The 16,887-nt window shown below is 39.2% G+C and overlaps 2 protein-coding genes across 2 annotated transcripts; both read left to right on the forward strand.

Moving 5' to 3' along the window:
* The first annotated feature begins 779 nt into the window (after window positions 1-779).
* LOC137881717 (cAMP-dependent protein kinase type II-beta regulatory subunit) lies at window positions 780-8,600 on the forward strand. Its single transcript, XM_068723787.1, has 11 exons — window positions 780-1,296; window positions 2,404-2,439; window positions 3,547-3,599; window positions 3,774-3,857; window positions 4,094-4,200; window positions 4,414-4,567; window positions 6,337-6,438; window positions 6,528-6,602; window positions 6,709-6,777; window positions 6,870-7,005; window positions 7,150-8,600. The coding sequence occupies exons 1-11, from the start codon at window positions 1,032-1,034 to the stop codon at window positions 7,281-7,283; spliced, it is 1,215 nt and encodes a 404-aa protein (XP_068579888.1). The 5' UTR covers window positions 780-1,031; the 3' UTR covers window positions 7,284-8,600.
* A 466-nt stretch (window positions 8,601-9,066) lies between these two features.
* hbp1 (HMG-box transcription factor 1) lies at window positions 9,067-16,496 on the forward strand. The gene is made up of 11 exons (XM_068723590.1): window positions 9,067-9,108; window positions 10,362-10,456; window positions 10,545-10,725; window positions 10,959-11,079; window positions 11,206-11,320; window positions 11,913-12,031; window positions 12,435-12,591; window positions 12,842-12,986; window positions 13,239-13,529; window positions 15,304-15,445; window positions 15,583-16,496. Exons 2-11 carry the CDS (start codon window positions 10,384-10,386, stop codon window positions 15,598-15,600), a joined length of 1,362 nt encoding a protein of 453 aa, XP_068579691.1. The 5' UTR covers window positions 9,067-9,108; window positions 10,362-10,383; the 3' UTR covers window positions 15,601-16,496.
* Window positions 16,497-16,887: the final 391 nt, after the last annotated feature.

Below are 16,887 nucleotides of genomic sequence, written 5' to 3' on the forward strand. Positions count from 1 at the left end.
AATCAGGTTTATTATAATAGGGTTTCACATACAAGGACATTGCCTTGGTGTAATTGGAGCTTTCTTGCAACATACAGTATATGCCTGGGAGTCACAATGTTCTCAAAGGTCCCATGACATTAGAATATGCATCATATGTATTAATTTTTCTCCCTCTGGAACAAGAAGTAGGGCCTAAACTAATGGTGCTATTAAAGGGACAGTCCCTCTACAATGAGCCTTTGTCTTATGGCCATTAATTACTGTATAAATGTAATGAATAGTAGGAATTAAGCTGGATACCTGTACAAATGCAAGACTGATTTTCACATTACAGGTTATAATGTTTACATGTCATTGTAAATTAATGATCATATTTATTCATCTATGATGGCACCTTTTTATTTTATTTTACTATTTTTCTGTATTTTTTTAAACACATTTATCTATTGTATTTCTTAGATATTTTTTAATTTTTATCATACTTATTGATCTATGATAGCACCCTTTTTTGCTGTATTTATTAATTTTTTCTTTATTCTATATGCCTATTTCATTCATTCAGTGAGACATTATCTGTGAAAATAAACATAGATGTGTTGGCCACACAAACAATACATTCCTACTTGACCTCAGACATAATACGCACGGACTTTTGATATCTCATCTCTCAGTGAAAATCGATCTCTGACTGATACACCCGAGGGTTTCTCTTCCCCATCATTTGTATTTTGCGACTGACTGCAGTTTCTGCGCTGCTGCTGCTCATACGCAATCCCTGGATAGGTGGTTGCCATGGATTCCTGGGTCACATGCGTGGGTTTCCTGTAGCCAGAAGCAGCAGAAGAAGAAGATGCTTGGACGAAAAATCCAGAGCCATTTTCATTCAAGAAAAATTGAGGTTTCGCCGTGGATACTGACTGGGTGGACTGACTACACCCGTCTGCGGATTTAGCCTTTTTTTTGTCCTCCCCCATCTCCGCTGTGTGCTTTAGATTATTTCAAATTCGCAGCAAACCGGTTTTGTTCACATTCATAGACTGATAATAGGAATGAGTATAGAAATTCCTGAAGGACTGACGGAGCTGTTACAGAGCTTTACCGTGGAAGTGTTGAGGAATCAGCCCAGGGATTTGCTCGAGTTTGCGTTACAATACTTCACCCAGCTGAAGGAAAGTGAGACCAGAGAGGCCTCGTTTGGCAATGACCAAAATTCGGCACCAAGACCCGGAAAAGCGGTCAATTTCATTGACGAAGCCATGCAGATCGATTCGGAAAACGGAGAGGAGGACGACGACGATGACGAGGAATTCATAGGTAGGCAAATAGATTTCGCTGTGTAGACCTGCGCTATGTGAGGACGGAAAGGGACAGCGGATGTCCTGAATTTGTCTCGAACAATGAGCATGTGTGCACGGCTTCTGTCCAGCGGGAGAGAAAAATACCGCTCATTGAGCGCAGTGATGCTCCAGAGCTCGCCACCTTGCATCCACCACGGCTCTGTCATTTACCATATATGGTCACGGAGGCTGAATGCTGTTTAATGAAGGTGTCTTGGTCTTCATCTGTGCAGACACGTTGTTGTTTGTGTGCGTGTGTGTGTGTGTGTGTGTGTGTGTGAGAGAGAGATCAGGACAGTATTAAGGCACAGCAGCTCAATAGGACTGTGTTTTCTAGACGGACCCTGCACCTCTAGGTCATTTCAACATTTTCAGGTGCAGGCCTGATGGATGGGCCTATACCCTGATTATGTATCAAAGCAGATGCATGTAGAAAACTTAGCCTCTGCTATGATGCAAGCAATGCAAAATGTGACCTTTTACCGCCCTAGACTAATTTGTGCTTCTTAAACTGTGGTCATGTTGAACCGAATGGCCGGTGCAGTAGTGCCATAAGGTGCAGCAAGTAGCATAGCAACCCAGAGCTCTGACACAGCATCCCAATGAGTGGTGGGGTCTGCAAGGCTGTCTGCAATGGTTACATAAGGACAAGTACACTATATGCAGTCATTAATCTATCTGTTGTTGTATTTTTGGGTTAAGCTTGTGCCCCATCACAGCTCATATTTCAATGAGCACTGGCTGGACGGCTATTAACGGAAGAGGCCTCCTATCTAATGTATATTTCATACCCAGACTATTATGTTGGAGCTCAGCTGTGTTTTACATTTTAATTATTTGTCATTCAAATTTGATTCAAGCGTACTTCAAAGCAGCTGTCCTTATTCAGGCTTTAATCGAATGAATATGGCTTCTTAATGAGCACAGGACTGGGTGTACTCCACTACACATGTAGGCCTACCATGCAGAACACAGTGCTTTAACCCGAAACCCTTTTCAGTAATGACTCGGTCACTGTGAGATAGATTTATTTTATGAATGAATGAATTCTAACCTGTTGATATATATCTTTGTGCTTTTGCAGCCCCGGTAATAAACAGATTCATCAGAAGAGCATCAGGTGAGTTGTCATTCTGGCTGTTTTAAGTCTGTTCTGCCAAGAGGAAAACTCTGGACATCGTCAATGCTGGAAACATGTGAAACTTCTTTAACACCTGAATACTGAGGCTATGTCAGATTTGCTCCAGTTCGAACGTTTTTTCTTCTTTTCTCGTTGTCATTCGCTTAATAAAATAGTGTTGATTTATTAGAGTTTGTGAAACCACTTGTCTCAAGCCTGGTTAATAATGCCAGTGAGTGACGTGGGTGTGGAGATGAGGACAAGTGCTGCTAATAATAATAATCTCTTGCTCCTGATAATAATAACAGTGTGGCTTCACATGATACCATAAGACTGATCTAGCTGTATGTTTGACAGTCTGAATGGACAGTGAAAGTATCCAGTAACACTTTTCCTACCTTTTATCACGTCATATGGGAAATTAACATCCTCAATATATATTAGACTAAACATCAAACCAAAGGCAAGGCGAGGCAAATTTATTTCTAAAGAATATTTTATACACAGAGGCAACCTAAAGTGCTTTACAGATTACACAAGAAACACATGATGCATACATTCAACCAAGCAGACAAAAGCACACAGAATAAGAACAATGACACACAATTGATAAATGAGATTTAAAAGAAAATGAATTAAAGTAATGTTAAACAGGTAGGTCTTTAGCTTGGATTTGGAAGTTGTCATATTGTGACAGTTGTCATATCGCATATTTTTTAGTTGAAACATAAATTATTTGTGTCCTGTAGCTTGGTTTATTCAAGTAAAAGTTTGGTATGACTACTCCTTTTTGCCATTAAAACACAGGAAGGAAAGCACCCCCACTGCAGCAGCATCCCCCCAGAGCTTCACATTTAAGACCAGAAAAGACTTATTGCATGAAACTGCTGAATCTTCCCGAGGATTTGGCTTTTGTTGTTTGACTGTGATGAAAGTTTTGCTGCTGGGTCACTTAAATATGAAGCCTTTTCTTTTTAAGTATTTGAGTTAACATTTTTTTTTTTTTTCAGAGGTTCTGTCTTTTGGGCAGATATTTGAATTTCTGGATGAATTTGCTGTCTGGTAGTGAGCGTCTAGCTCATTCATTTGTTGATCTCTGTCATGCAGTGTGTGCTGAAGCGTTCAATCCTGATGAAGATGATGAGGATAAAGAGCCATGGGTAAACTGTGTTTCTTAAGATTCAGTCTTAATATTGAGTGTTGATTCTTCCAAAAAGTTTAACTTGTAGCTCTGAATCTGAACCACACAGTCAGCATTGTAAAGTCTTCTGTATGTACTTTAATGTGTAGGCCATCATTGGGTCATATCATAAGACCTGTGCTTCAATTTGCAGGTCATCCACCCCAAAACCGATGAGCAGAGACAGAGACTACAGGAAGCCTGTTGGGACATTCTTCTGTTCAAGAATTTGGATCCGGTGAGCGGATCGTTCCATAAGCACTCTGTACTGGTTTGTGCTCTGCCATCTCTGAAATTACACAAAGGAGATCATGGCCTGAGGCCAGCAGCTTTTTTGCTACAGCTCAGTACACTATGCATGATTTGGAAAGATGTTTATTTTCAAGTAGCTGAAACGGCACACTGTGTGGATTCTGCATGATTGTTTCAACACTTGAAATTCACATATTTGATTGATATTTCACAACATCGCAGGAAGAGATGTCTCAGGTGCTGGATGCTATGTTTGAGAAGTTCTGCACTGAAGGGGAGCACATCATTGACCAAGACGATGATGGGGACAACTTTTATGTTCTTGAAAGGTGATCTTTCATGTGGCTTCCACAACATGGCTTACTCATCATTATTTAATCAGATCATTGATCGTTATTTATGATTTCTTTAAAACATTTTTATTTGTGAAATACTGCCTATAGTATATGTTTCCTGCTGACATAAGAGTTCAGGACACACCATTATTGCTGACCTGTGTGTATATTTTCCTCTGATAGTTTTTCCTTTGTGTTTTCATTCAGCGGGACGTTTAACATTTTCGTGAAGGTTGATGGCACAGACAAGCTGGTAGGCTGCTATGACAACCGAGGCAGCTTTGGAGAACTGGCGCTGATGTACAACACCCCCAGGGCAGCCACAATAATCGCCACCTCGCCTGGAGCCCTTTGGTGCCTAGTGAGTAAACCATTAAATCCCCATGTGAGAGCACAGTTGGCTGCACGCTCAGGTTTTCATAACAAGCTGTGTCGGCAGGATTTACAGTAAATATCCAGGTTGTCTGTGGTAGTGTTGGCACTATAAGTGAGATCATGTTGTCTGACTGAAGGAACATGTATAATACCCACTGAATGCAGCTAAAAGCGAGAGAGCGCTAGTTGTGCCCGTGGATATGAATTTTTGTATTTATATTTATTAATTATCATGAAGTGTTCATTAATGCATCCATTAAAGCTAATGAATGTACAAAGTGAATATGAAAAAATACAATACAGGCCTATACGAAATGATTCCCATTCGGAGCTCAGCTATCAGATCAGCTCAGACAAACATGGCTAAACTTGTCTGTTTTAGCAAGTATACACCTCAGATGAACTCGGGTAGTTGAGCACTCAAGATAAATGATCAACATGTGAAAGCTGGGGCTGTCAACACCACCATGGAGAAGACAAGGGTCAGGGTGAAAGCAATTGTATTCCCTGCACTACTTCTTTTTTTATGTTTAAAATAATCACATCTAACTAATTAAGTTGTGTTCAGAACAGCTATTGTCAATATTCAGTTGCGACTTGATCTGTGAAGCAGCCTGTTTATTAATGACTCAGCCAGGGTCGCGTCCTTAAACTGTGGGCAACAGCTTTGTTATGTCATCTGTGAGCGAACCGGGCAGGTTGCAGCTGTACCCACTTGCGTACTTGTAGTGTGTGTTTGACTCAGTGAACAAGCAGTCCTCTGAGGTCGAGGAGGGACAGTGATCCTGAAATGCCACTGAGCCAAACGCAGTTTACAGAAGAAGCTTTAATTATAGTCTGATTTAGGTCTGGGATTTAAGTTGTGTACAGTTAACTTTGTGGCAGCCTGGTAGGATATTAAAGCTCCAGTACGCTAAGTCCTAGGGCCTAGGACTGACTCTACTGACCACTTTACCACAATGTCAGGGCCTCGTTTGTCATTTGGTAGGGAGTTTTCTCCCCCGCTAGAGGGCGCTCTAGTCAATTTGCCTTTGTTTCCTACAGCCGCTTTTCTCAACCAGTGAGCCAGAGCGCCATCTAGTGGGCTGCAGAGGGAGTACCAAATGGTTAGATTAAATGTAAAACTTTTTTTTGTTCTATATACAGCAAAATGTGCTCAACAATTCACATGAATAAAAAAATATATTGACACAAAGTGATATTTAATGACAAGTTATATTTGAATACAATATTTGAACACTATTTGATTGCCACTGTTAGCAAGCTATCGTTCCTTTGGATGCAGTGACACAAAAAAAAAAGTTTTTTAAAAATAAAAAAATTATGTGGGATACAACCCTGGACCAGTAAAAGCTCCAAGGCATGTGGTGACCAACATACAACTGTGATTATTATTAAGGTTTATTACTGAGCACATGCTTGCTGCTGCTTGAATTACCAGATGTTGTTTCCTATGAGTTATTGTTTGGTGAAAGGGTGAAAGAGAACTGTTGGGGGAAATGTAAATGAGTATTACTTACCCAGCCATCTTGCCTTTAAAGAGGGCAGGGCAAATGAGCACAACATTGAAATGTATGACGATGCCAGACTTTCTGCACATCTGGGATTCTTTCTCCATTGTGTGTATTATGAGTCAACACAAATAAATAACAACAGTTAACAGGAGGAGAAAAGAGAGGGGCAAAAATCCTCAACACAGGGAGGCCTTTAAACGTGAACCTGAATGTTGTCCTTTTCTTTAAATCTGTGTTTCAGGATCGTCTGACATTCAGGAGGATTATAGTGAAGAACAATGCCAAGAAAAGGAGGCTGTATGAGGCATTCATTGAAACGCTACCACTGCTTACATCTTTAGAGGTAAGATTAGCCTTGTCCTCCAGTGTGAAGAAAGTGCGGCGTGCATATACAGTAAAAGCATTGTTAACCAAACATCCTTTCCTCCACAGCTCTCAGAGAGAATGAAGGTAGTGGACGTAATATCCACCAAGATTTACAGCGATTCGCAGCAGATCATTGCTCAGGTGATCAATCTCTTCATGATCTGTTCTTGGATGGATCATTTCATTTTCTGCTGCAATGGCGCATTTATAAACGCTGAGTCTCTCATTTTTGTGCTTTGATTTACAGGGTGATTTAGCAGATTGCTTCTACATTGTTGAGTCTGGCCAAGTTAGAATCACCATGAAAAGAAGCAGAGTATGTTTCCCCAGTCTACCTTTAATTGTTAAATTTAAAAAAAATAAACGTTGCTTGTGTGTATGTTATAGTGTGCATTTCTTTCTTTCCAGACGAAAAAAGACCAGGAGGATGAGGAGGTGGACATCACCACATGCACGAGGGGCCAGTATTTTGGGGAGCTGGCGCTTGTCACAAACAAGCCCAGAGCTGCATCAGCATATGCTGTGGGAAGCGTCAAATGCTTAGGTATATTTTGTGCATTTTTATGATCATTCATATATGACATCTGGCATATTAACTTTTCAGTGTACCACTTACTATTTTACATTATTCTCTATAACTCTCCTTAAATGATGTCTGACTCCTCTTCTTTTTTTTTTTTTTGGTCAGCCATGGACGTCCAAGCCTTTGAGAGATTGCTGGGCCCTTGCATGGACATCATGAAGAGAAACATAGCTAACTATGAGGAGCAGCTGGTGACCCTGTTTGGAAGTAGCACTGAGATTGAGCAACAAAGTGCATGAGACAGCTCCAATGGACCATGAATCGGTGGATGAAAAAAAAAAAACGAGGCTTGTATGGATGTTTGTCCCCATAATCACTTAAACAGCTTTTTCTTACAAATGTGAATATCCACTATAACGTTTGTCTGTCAGATAAATAAAACAGACTACGCCAGAATCCCATATGAGACTATAGGTTCATTTGAGCAGACTTTACCACATTGCGTTATGATGAAGGTAAAGTAAGCCAAAGCAGAGTTGCTTAAAGCTCGTTTGAGTTTGATTTTTCACGACTCTCACCTTAAAAATGTAAGCGTAAATTTTACTTGTCAGTGTCAGACGCATTAATTGTTTGTATATTGAACACTTTTGTTAACGCTCACCTTTTCTCCACAGTGTTAGTTACACCTGCAGTATAATATCGTTTGTAAATTTCTAAACATTGTTTGTTAAAATCGGATGCCAAAGCTCATTTCTTACTGGATAATTGTGAGCCAATATGTCACAATATCTTGTCATTTTGGCAGGAGCACTAACATTGGCAGCATGGGTACAAAAGTGCCCCAACATGAAACGGATAAACAATTTGTGAAAGAAGTTGATTTGATAACATATTTCAGATTTTGATCACAACAGAATGTAGACTTGGCAGTACTTTAACATTTTTACAAAATGCATTTCTGTTTATCATAAGTTTTAATCCCTTGAACAAATGTTCATACACTGTATATCATTGGTAAGTGTGTTTGTGGCTGTTAGCCTAATACTATGCTTTTGCAAAAAAACTAACTTCAGAGAGATAGCTGATAGTTTTGTATGAATATACCACACATTGCTGTACAATTTGAAACTGAATATTTACTGTTATTATATAGGCCCAGCTTTAATTTGATAAGTTGCCCCATTAGACTGTAGTCATTATAGGCAGTGTCTTGAAACTATTGATTTTCCTGTGTTTTAATGTAAAATTCAAGTCAAATTGTTTTTGTGTCAGTGAAACATACATTATGATTATGACACCCATTATTGCTGTCTACCTCTGCCAACAACGTATACTGTTTGGATACACATATTCTGATGTTTCCTCTAAACAGGAATCTAAAGTAGATCTTCTCTGTATCTCTTCTCTATCTTTTTAAGATTAATAATTGAAGTCTTCTGTATTTTGTCTGTGGTTTACTGCAGCTTACACTGGTAGAGCTGGTTTAACATTTAAACACTCTTAATTTATCCCACCCCTTGTGCAGGTAGTGCTGGTAATTTTTGAAGGCAAACCCATGATACTGGATGAAAGTACTGTATGTTTCACTTTTCATGTCAATAAAGAACATTTTTATATGTGTGTGTCACATTGTTATTCGTTACAATAATGGAATAGCCCACTTTTAAAGCTTTTCAGTCACCATTCGCTCACTCATTTGCCATTCATTCATTCCGTATTCATTCATTCATTCAAAAGATTTTGTAGTAAAAGTTAAACTAATGATTTAATTACAAAAGAGAGGACAAATAGTCCATGCATAATCTATAAAGCAATGTTACGCGAGTGTAACTGTAAGTACTTGCTTTAGTTGCGACATTGCAGATAAAAAAAATAACCATGTATTGTTCCTGTCATTGCCAATCAGCTGTTAGTGGGTGGTAACAGGCATGTACGTTCATCCAATCACACGATGATCAACAAACTAGACCCCGCCTTTAATATTTTCCTCAACACCCGTGACCAATTGAATACTCGGATTCTTGTTATTGACGTTCTTGTACACCAATAGGAGGCTTCCTCTGGAAACACTCATTCCCTCCCCTCGAGTGAATGCCAGAGAGTTTCTTGATGGCGACAGGTTTGGTAAGTGGGGAAGTTGACTTCATTTTTTTCGAATAAACAAAAGGTTCAAACAAATATTTAACTCGAGCGCCGTATGATCCGTGTCTTTGCCGTACTAACGTGGGGTTTTAGTGGGGTTGTCACGCGCTTATTCGACGTGGATCGCCAGTGTGCTCGACAATGTTTTTTTCTCCGTGACGCTTGTTGTTTTGGTGATAACGAGCCCACCCGACCGCAGTTTTCATGTATCGAAACATGTCTTTCATTCGGTTAAAATCTGCTTTGAAATATCGCTGAAAGGCCTCTCTCGGGGTTCCGTGTCATTCATTTTGAACGGGGCAGAGAGGTTGCGTCATGCCTCAACTTGTTGACATTCTTTTGTTTACAGTGTTGAACCCGACCGCCTCTGGTTTAGAACTGAGGACCCTGCTGCTACTTTAGAGGAGTGGGGGAAACACTGACTGTTAGGCCCGATATGCAAAACCGTCTTTTGGGCATGATCATACTTTTGAAACGTTTATTAACGGCTTGCCATTAGTATATAAGCATCGGCTAATCGGAGCGTGCAGCGACCGTTAAACTACGCTAGTTCTTCTTTGTAAACCGATTGATTTGATGTTCTCAGCTTCATTTCTTTTGTAATTTTTTTTGTACGTTGCATGTTTTCAAACACGACATCATGTTTCAAATCTGGATACAATATTTTACTATGACATTTTCAACTTCGTGTTTTCGAGCCTCCATATGACTCTTTTCAAAAGGAATTTCAGCTGTTTTTTCACTTTTGCTACGCAGTCGAATGAATGGGCTCTGGTACGCATGCGCCAAAATCTTTTTTAAGTTTATAAACAAGGCCTCCACGCAGCGGGTCACATGACTAGTCATAGAGGTATACTGACGATTCAGAGACAAAGGATTCCCTTAAGGCTGCCTACCTATTCTCTTTTTTATTGATGTCGAGTTGAGATTATCCCATACTATCTGGGATATTTTTTATTTCAGAAACATTTTACCGATTATGAGTATTTTGTTAAAGGTTTTACGCCACGGATCCGCTCATTATGTCTTAATGCAACCACATTACTATTAAAAAAAACCGCATAACACCATTCACCCCTATGTATGCAATTACAAAGAATCTTCTTTCATTTGAATGAGTTTCACTTCGTTTGTGAAACCTCTGATCTGGTCCCTTTTTGTTTTGCATAAAAGCAGCTGATGTGGCAGTAGAAGCTGAGTAAACTAACATAAAGCCTGTTTTTGAAAAAAAACAGGAAATAGCAGAACATTGTGAAAATGGACGAGTCTTTTGATCTACTCAAGTGCAACGAGGACCTGCCTTCCTCACCTGGGTGCCACATGGATTATGGTAAACTCCTACACCAGCAATCACATTCTATAATTAAGTAAACAGAGCTTTTCCACATTTATGGATATTAATGTCGACTTCTCCCCAGATGACATGCCAGAGCTGCAGGAGGTGGAGGAGGACCAGAGGTCTCCAGGGTTATTTCAGGTTGGAGCAGGAGTGTCTCACCAGGAGCTTAGCTGCTCCTCGAGCACCAACTGGCTCACTGAGCTGGCCAACATTGCCACCAGTCCTCAGAGCTCCCTGCAGAAGAGCGCCCCACATAAGAGGTTTGTACCAAGATGAACTAACATAAAAATAAACAAAGTCAGATGAGTTCTTATAAGGATATAAACTCACAGAGGAGTTGACAGCCCCAGTAAGAAATGGCACACTAGTATGTATTCCACGTTGTCTGTAGATTCTAAATATCACTTATGCGTTACAGAAAACTATGAAGTATCAACAATGACCATATATGACCATGATATATATTTATGACAATTACATTTTTCCCCCCCAGATCATCTCCAGTCCACATCTTTGGCAACAGTAATAGTTTACATTCTTATGCCCGTCCCCCGTTAGCCAGCAGCGCACCCAACCCGTCCAGAGGCCACTTCAGGGAGCGCAGGCGTGTCAGGGTAACCTTTCAATTCAAGAATCATCCATATTCCTTTAGACTCAGTGATTATTTCCTTTGACCTTTATACTGAGAATGTTTATTTTACTGATGTCATTGTAAGATGTTTATTTATTTTTCACAACAGGCCAGCAGTGAATCAGAGTCTGGAGTTTTCTCAATGTCCTCATCTTTTTCTGATGATGAAGACATGGCCTGGTCTCACTCTTGGCCCTCCACAGCCTGGCATTGCTTCCTTAAAGGTGCATACATACACACTCATGTACATATACCGTATGTGTCCACCAGTGCACATGCAGACACTCACACCTCACCCACACACGCTGAAGTGAAACCCAAGCTTTTTTTTGAAGAATTTCTTGAAAAAGAAAACGTGGCCGTGAGAATTTTGCTTCATAGCTTAAAGGCACAATCTACATTCTATATAAAGTCAGTTATTCATCTTTTCTTAAATCTACAAATGTTTATCAGTAATGTGTAAACAAAAATGTAAAACGCACCATTTTATTTCCATCAAATATAAATTGAGAAACACATTTTTCTTTAAATATTAAACTTGTGTGAAATGTTTGTGAATAGACCTGTATGTTTAAAACAGTTCTGATTGGCTGCTTAACTGCAACCAAGACTGATAGGCGCTGACACTAATCTTTTGTTCACACTTTTCTGAAAGGATCCTCCTTTTACAACCAGGAGGAGCACGAGGTTACAAACATTTGTACAGAAATTCTGACCTCGGGTGTCCAAACAGCAGTATTGCACCCAAGCGCATCCTTCTCGGTATCAACACACATCTGCTTATTCATCGTGTCGCACTGTTGTGTTGATATTCAGGAACTCGCCTGCGCTTCCATCGAGGTCCTAATGTGGAGTGGCAGGATGCTGATGAACTTGGAGATTCTGATGATGACTCGGATGAGGAAACCATGATGCCGTCCTCCTCCTCTCTTAAGGTAGGCAACAAATAGAGTATTTAGGATGTCTTAGAATATTTAATAACGATCTGCGATACTCTGGAATACGTTCCTGCTGTGGACACATTGTGTTTGGTATTGCTGCATCGCTGACTAAATGAGTGCATGATTCAGTGTAATGTTAGCAACTGTGACAATTGCTTGTAATGGCCACCAGGTGGCAGCCAGGCTAACGGAAGAGGTACAGAAAGTGAGTAACTTGAGTGCATGAATAAAACATGCAGTATAACATCCTTGGTGACTCACAGTGTTGGTCTCATTTAGTATCTTAGAAACCAAGTTTTCAGGCAATCAGGCTTCAAGTTGCTATTGGTCGTGTATCTAGCTACCTCATCTTGCTGGAGGAAAGGCTCCTCTCATTGGTCTTTTGCTTCATTTACAGAGGTACGGTTCAGAGGGTCTGAAGTTGGTGAGCCACGAAGAGACGGTATCTTTTGGCCAGGCGGTTCTAAAACTGACATTTGACCCTGGCTCAACTGATGACAGCCTTTTAACAGCTGAATGTCGACTGGATCACCCATTTTTTGTAAAAAATAAAGGTAAAACAAGACATTTCTTTGTTTATTTCTGTTCAAAATAAGGAAAAAATATCAACTGAAGGTTGTGTTCTCGCTCAAAAAACATAACAACAACAAGTCAAATTTGTTGGCAAGAAACAAAAGCAAAATGATGTCAATAAACAGATTTTATTGCTATATATGAAAGTGTCTTTATCAACAGAAGCGTTTTTCTTTATACAAACAGCTTTATGATCAAAGTAATCTGTAATCTACCATCTGTGTTTTTCAGGTTGGTCTTCCTTCTATCCGAGCCTTACTGTGGTGCACCATGGCATCCCTTGCTATGAGATGCATTTGGGCAATGTGTGCCTGCCACCGAGCCACCCAGAAGCCATAAACTGCGATGACTCTGTCGTCTTTGACACTTTCAGAAGGTACACTCCTGTAACTAATGCCATCTTGCTCTGTGTAATGAAGAGACTTAAAGTGGCTATAAGTGATATTTAATATAATAATTTAAGTAAGTAAGTCAAGTATTTGTATTACTGCTTTATTTTATTTTTTTTACAATGAGAGAAATTAACATTAAAAAGTCTACCAAAAAAAAAAATGCAAATGAAATGCGACAAATTAGAAAAAGACGATATTAAAGTGTGTGTGTCTCCTTTCCTTCTTTCCTTTTGCAGCTATGACTTCACCCCACTCGACTCCTCAGCAGTGTATGTTCTCAGCAGCATGGCTCGTCAGCGTAAGACCTCCCTGTCTAGCGGGGGGGCCGTCAGTCCAGACTGTGATAAACTTGAGCGCTCCAGCTCCCCACAATCCTCTACTGGCAAATCAAACAGGAGCCAAACCTCAGGGACAGCAGCCACTGTTGCCACGCCTACAAAATGCAAGCGCCCAATGAATGCCTTCATGCTCTTCGCCAAGAAGTACAGAGTGGAGTACACACAGATGTATCCTGGGAAGGACAACAGGTAAGACTCACTGAGATCCAGTGCACTCATTCATACTATTTTGCCATGCGGAATTATCTAATTTAGGTTAATGAATTGTTTATGTTACTGTGTCACGTCTTAAAGTACGGTCATATTAACCTTCCGCCTCAGTCTGGATGTGTAACGTACATAGCAGCACGAGGCACACGCTAGAATGATGACATCTCTTTTTACAAACACCCTGCGTTAGTGTTTCAGACCATTAAATTCATCTTTTAATGTAATGTGACTTTTTTTAGGACATTTTAATAGCATACCGTATTTTCCGCACTATAAGGCGCACCGGATTATAAGGCGCACCTTCAATGAATGGCCTATTTTAGAACTGTTTTTATATATAGGGCGCACCGGATTATAAGGCGCATAGAATAGAGTAGGAGTAAGCACAGTACCGGTGTTTACCGCTATTACTTCGGCGACGCCCCTGACTACGGTAGCCGTAATGCTGCAAGCGGTGCGGCTTTGTAGTTTACCAGTCGTACTGAAACATTTTGACAGAGCGCCGTGTACAACCAGTATGGATCAACCAATTAACCAATTGATCCATATATAAGGCGCTCCGGATTACAAGGCGCACTGTTGTTTTTTGAGAAAATTAAAGGCTTTTAAGTGCGCCTTATAGTGCGGAAAATACGGTACTATACTGTGACATTTTTTGTCTTTTTTATGCAACTTTTTTTAATACTCTACAGTGACATTTTTTGGGACATTTTTATGGCATACTGTAAAATCAAATTTAGACTTTTTTGTAATCACATACTATACTATAACTTCTGACATCTTAATATGACATTTTATTGAGTACTATACAATGATTGACACATTTTTACAGCATACTATCTTATCATTTTGTATGACATTGTTTCACAACATACTTGTAGCACACTATACTATGCCTTTCTTCATGACAGTTTTCATTTCAGTTTTATGGCATACTATACTATAACTTTACATGACATTTTCACAACAATTTGTATGGCACTTGTATTGCATGCTATGATATGTTTATGAATTTTTAATAACTTTTTAATGTCATTTTTGAATACTAATCCATTTTTTGGACATTTGAATGGCATACTACACTGAGTTTTTTAATACATCCTATACTTTTGTATAGGATGTCTTTTGACGACATTTCTCACGACATACTATACTATGACCTTTTTATGATTTATTTATACTATAACTTTTACATGACATTTTTCATTGCATACTTTACAATGAACTTTTTCATGAAATTTGTTTTTCGTATAATTTAGTAAGACTTTTTAATGAATTTTTTTATGACATACTATGAAAAATCATATGACTTTAACGTGACATTTTATTGAATACTATACTTTGTGATTTTTTTGGGACATTTTGATGGCATACTATACTATGACTTTTTTCAGGAATTTCTTCACGACATACAATATTGACTTTTTTTAATGACATTTTTATAACACACTATACTATGACGTGTTTATGACTTTTTACTATATGTTATAGTTTTACATTTTTGGGAAATTTGTATGGCAGGGTAATCCATGACTTTCTTCATGACATTTCTCACGACATACCATACTATAAAACATTTTATTACAGTTTTATGGCATACTTTTACTGATTTATAGCATACCTTTTGACATACTATACTATGACAATTTGTATGACTTCATGGCATGCTATATACTATGACTCTCTTTTCTCTCACTTTTAAAACAATATTCTAGGCAAGTCCTTAATCTTTTGTCTCTCACCTTGCACTCAGAGCCATAAGTGTCATCCTGGGTGACAAGTGGAAGAAGATGAAGAATGAGGAGAGGAGGCTGTACACCATGGAGGCCAAGGCTCTGGCTGAGGAGCAGAAACGAATCAATCCAGACTGCTGGAAGCGTAAAAGAACCAACTCAGTAAGGACCAAGGTTACTGTTCTATAACATCCAAATTGTACACTGACATTGCATGTTAAATTATATTTACCCAGTCTTTGGTTTTAATCATGTGTCCACCCTACTGTAGACCAACAGCTTATGTCATCCTTCAACAGGGTTCCCAGCAGACCTAGATAATCTCCCAGAAACCCCAGCTGTTGTTTGTTCTGACACGGAGAGGTGCTGGACAGAGTCTGACGGACCGCTTGATGCCTCTTTGCTCTCCTGTATTCTTGAGACTCAACTGTGATGCTGAATTCATTGCTTTTTATAACCTTGAAACATTATTAGAGACAAACCAGATTTATGAACTATAAACAAAACATGTAATCTAGTCACTAACAATGCATATATTTTCTTATATCTTCAATGTCAAAGACGTCTTATTCCCCTGAAATAAGAATGAAACTCCTCATTTATTTCAGGTGATTTCATATTCAAGGTTGAAAAATGAGAGCATGTGGTGCTATGCCTCAGCAGAAAACAACATGTGTCTATTTATAACTGTAAAAAGGGGAATTTTAGCTAACTTTTTCAACAACTGGTCAGATTCAATATGATTCAATATACTGCTGCACAGAGTGGTAACCCTTTCATACATTTTGTAATACAGTATATATTCTGCAGCTGAACTATTGCCAACAGTTTGTGATGCTGCCCTGCCAAGTTTTTAGATTTTCACCCAACCGTCTGGCCATATGATGAGAGGGCTTTCAGCATGTGGTGGTGGGTTCATACTCAGTCACAAAGCACTTCAGGCCTTTGCTTTAAGTGTTTGTTTCTTCTGCACTTTATATAAATATGTAATCTCCTTTACAGTTATTGTATACTGGTGGAAACCATTTGTATAATACAGCTAGTATCTCGACAGTTAGCCGTTTGACACAATCATGGCTTAGTAGCCGTGTTCTGCTTTCAGGTTGCTCTTGAATTTTAAGTGCTTTGTTCATAATGTACAGGTTTCACAGCCCCAACAACCTCTTGCACAAAATATCCTTGTATCATATTATAAATAATTTTTTTAAACTTGCATCTTATCCAAGTGTTTGGTCCTTTTCATAAACTGTAATCACAACATGTGGTTATGCTTGGCTCTGTGTTTTAATACCGTCTTTTGCTTTGAATAATTATCTTCCTCCTGTGAACACGTGCGTCAAGAGACACGCTGAACCAGGCAAGTTTCATCTCGAGCTTTAAGAGCTCTCGAATATCCACCGATCTAAACGTAGTAAACCCATAAAGCCTGATGTTTCCAGGTAACAGGACAGTTCAAGTGTGTTTTATTCTTTTGTTTCTCTCCCACATTAAAACCACAGTGCACATATGCTAACAAAGCCTCCCAAAGCACAATTGTACTGAAGCGAGCTGATTCACACTTGGGCTAGATTAGGACACCTTTAAAGGTTTTAATTTAATTGTAT

This window comes from Cebidichthys violaceus, unplaced genomic scaffold (assembly GCF_023349555.1).
Source record: "Cebidichthys violaceus isolate CVI_PGR_0920_01 unplaced genomic scaffold, fCebVio1.0.p SCAF_3, whole genome shotgun sequence".
NCBI lineage: Eukaryota > Metazoa > Chordata > Actinopteri > Perciformes > Stichaeidae > Cebidichthys > Cebidichthys violaceus.

Coding starts and splice junctions, on each gene's coding strand:
- LOC137881717 (XM_068723787.1), top strand. CDS start 1,032: ATGAGTATAGAAATTCCTGAAGGACTGACGGAGCTGTTACAGAGCTTT. Junction 3,600..3,773: donor ATGAGGATAAAGAGCCATGG/GTAAACTGTGTT, acceptor TTCAATTTGCAG/GTCATCCACCCCAAAACCGA. Junction 3,858..4,093: donor TGTTCAAGAATTTGGATCCG/GTGAGCGGATCG, acceptor ACAACATCGCAG/GAAGAGATGTCTCAGGTGCT.
- hbp1 (XM_068723590.1), top strand. CDS start 10,384: ATGGACGAGTCTTTTGATCTACTCAAGTGCAACGAGGACCTGCCTTCC. Junction 10,726..10,958: donor AAGAGCGCCCCACATAAGAG/GTTTGTACCAAG, acceptor TTTCCCCCCCAG/ATCATCTCCAGTCCACATCT. Junction 11,321..11,912: donor CTGGCATTGCTTCCTTAAAG/GTGCATACATAC, acceptor GTTGATATTCAG/GAACTCGCCTGCGCTTCCAT.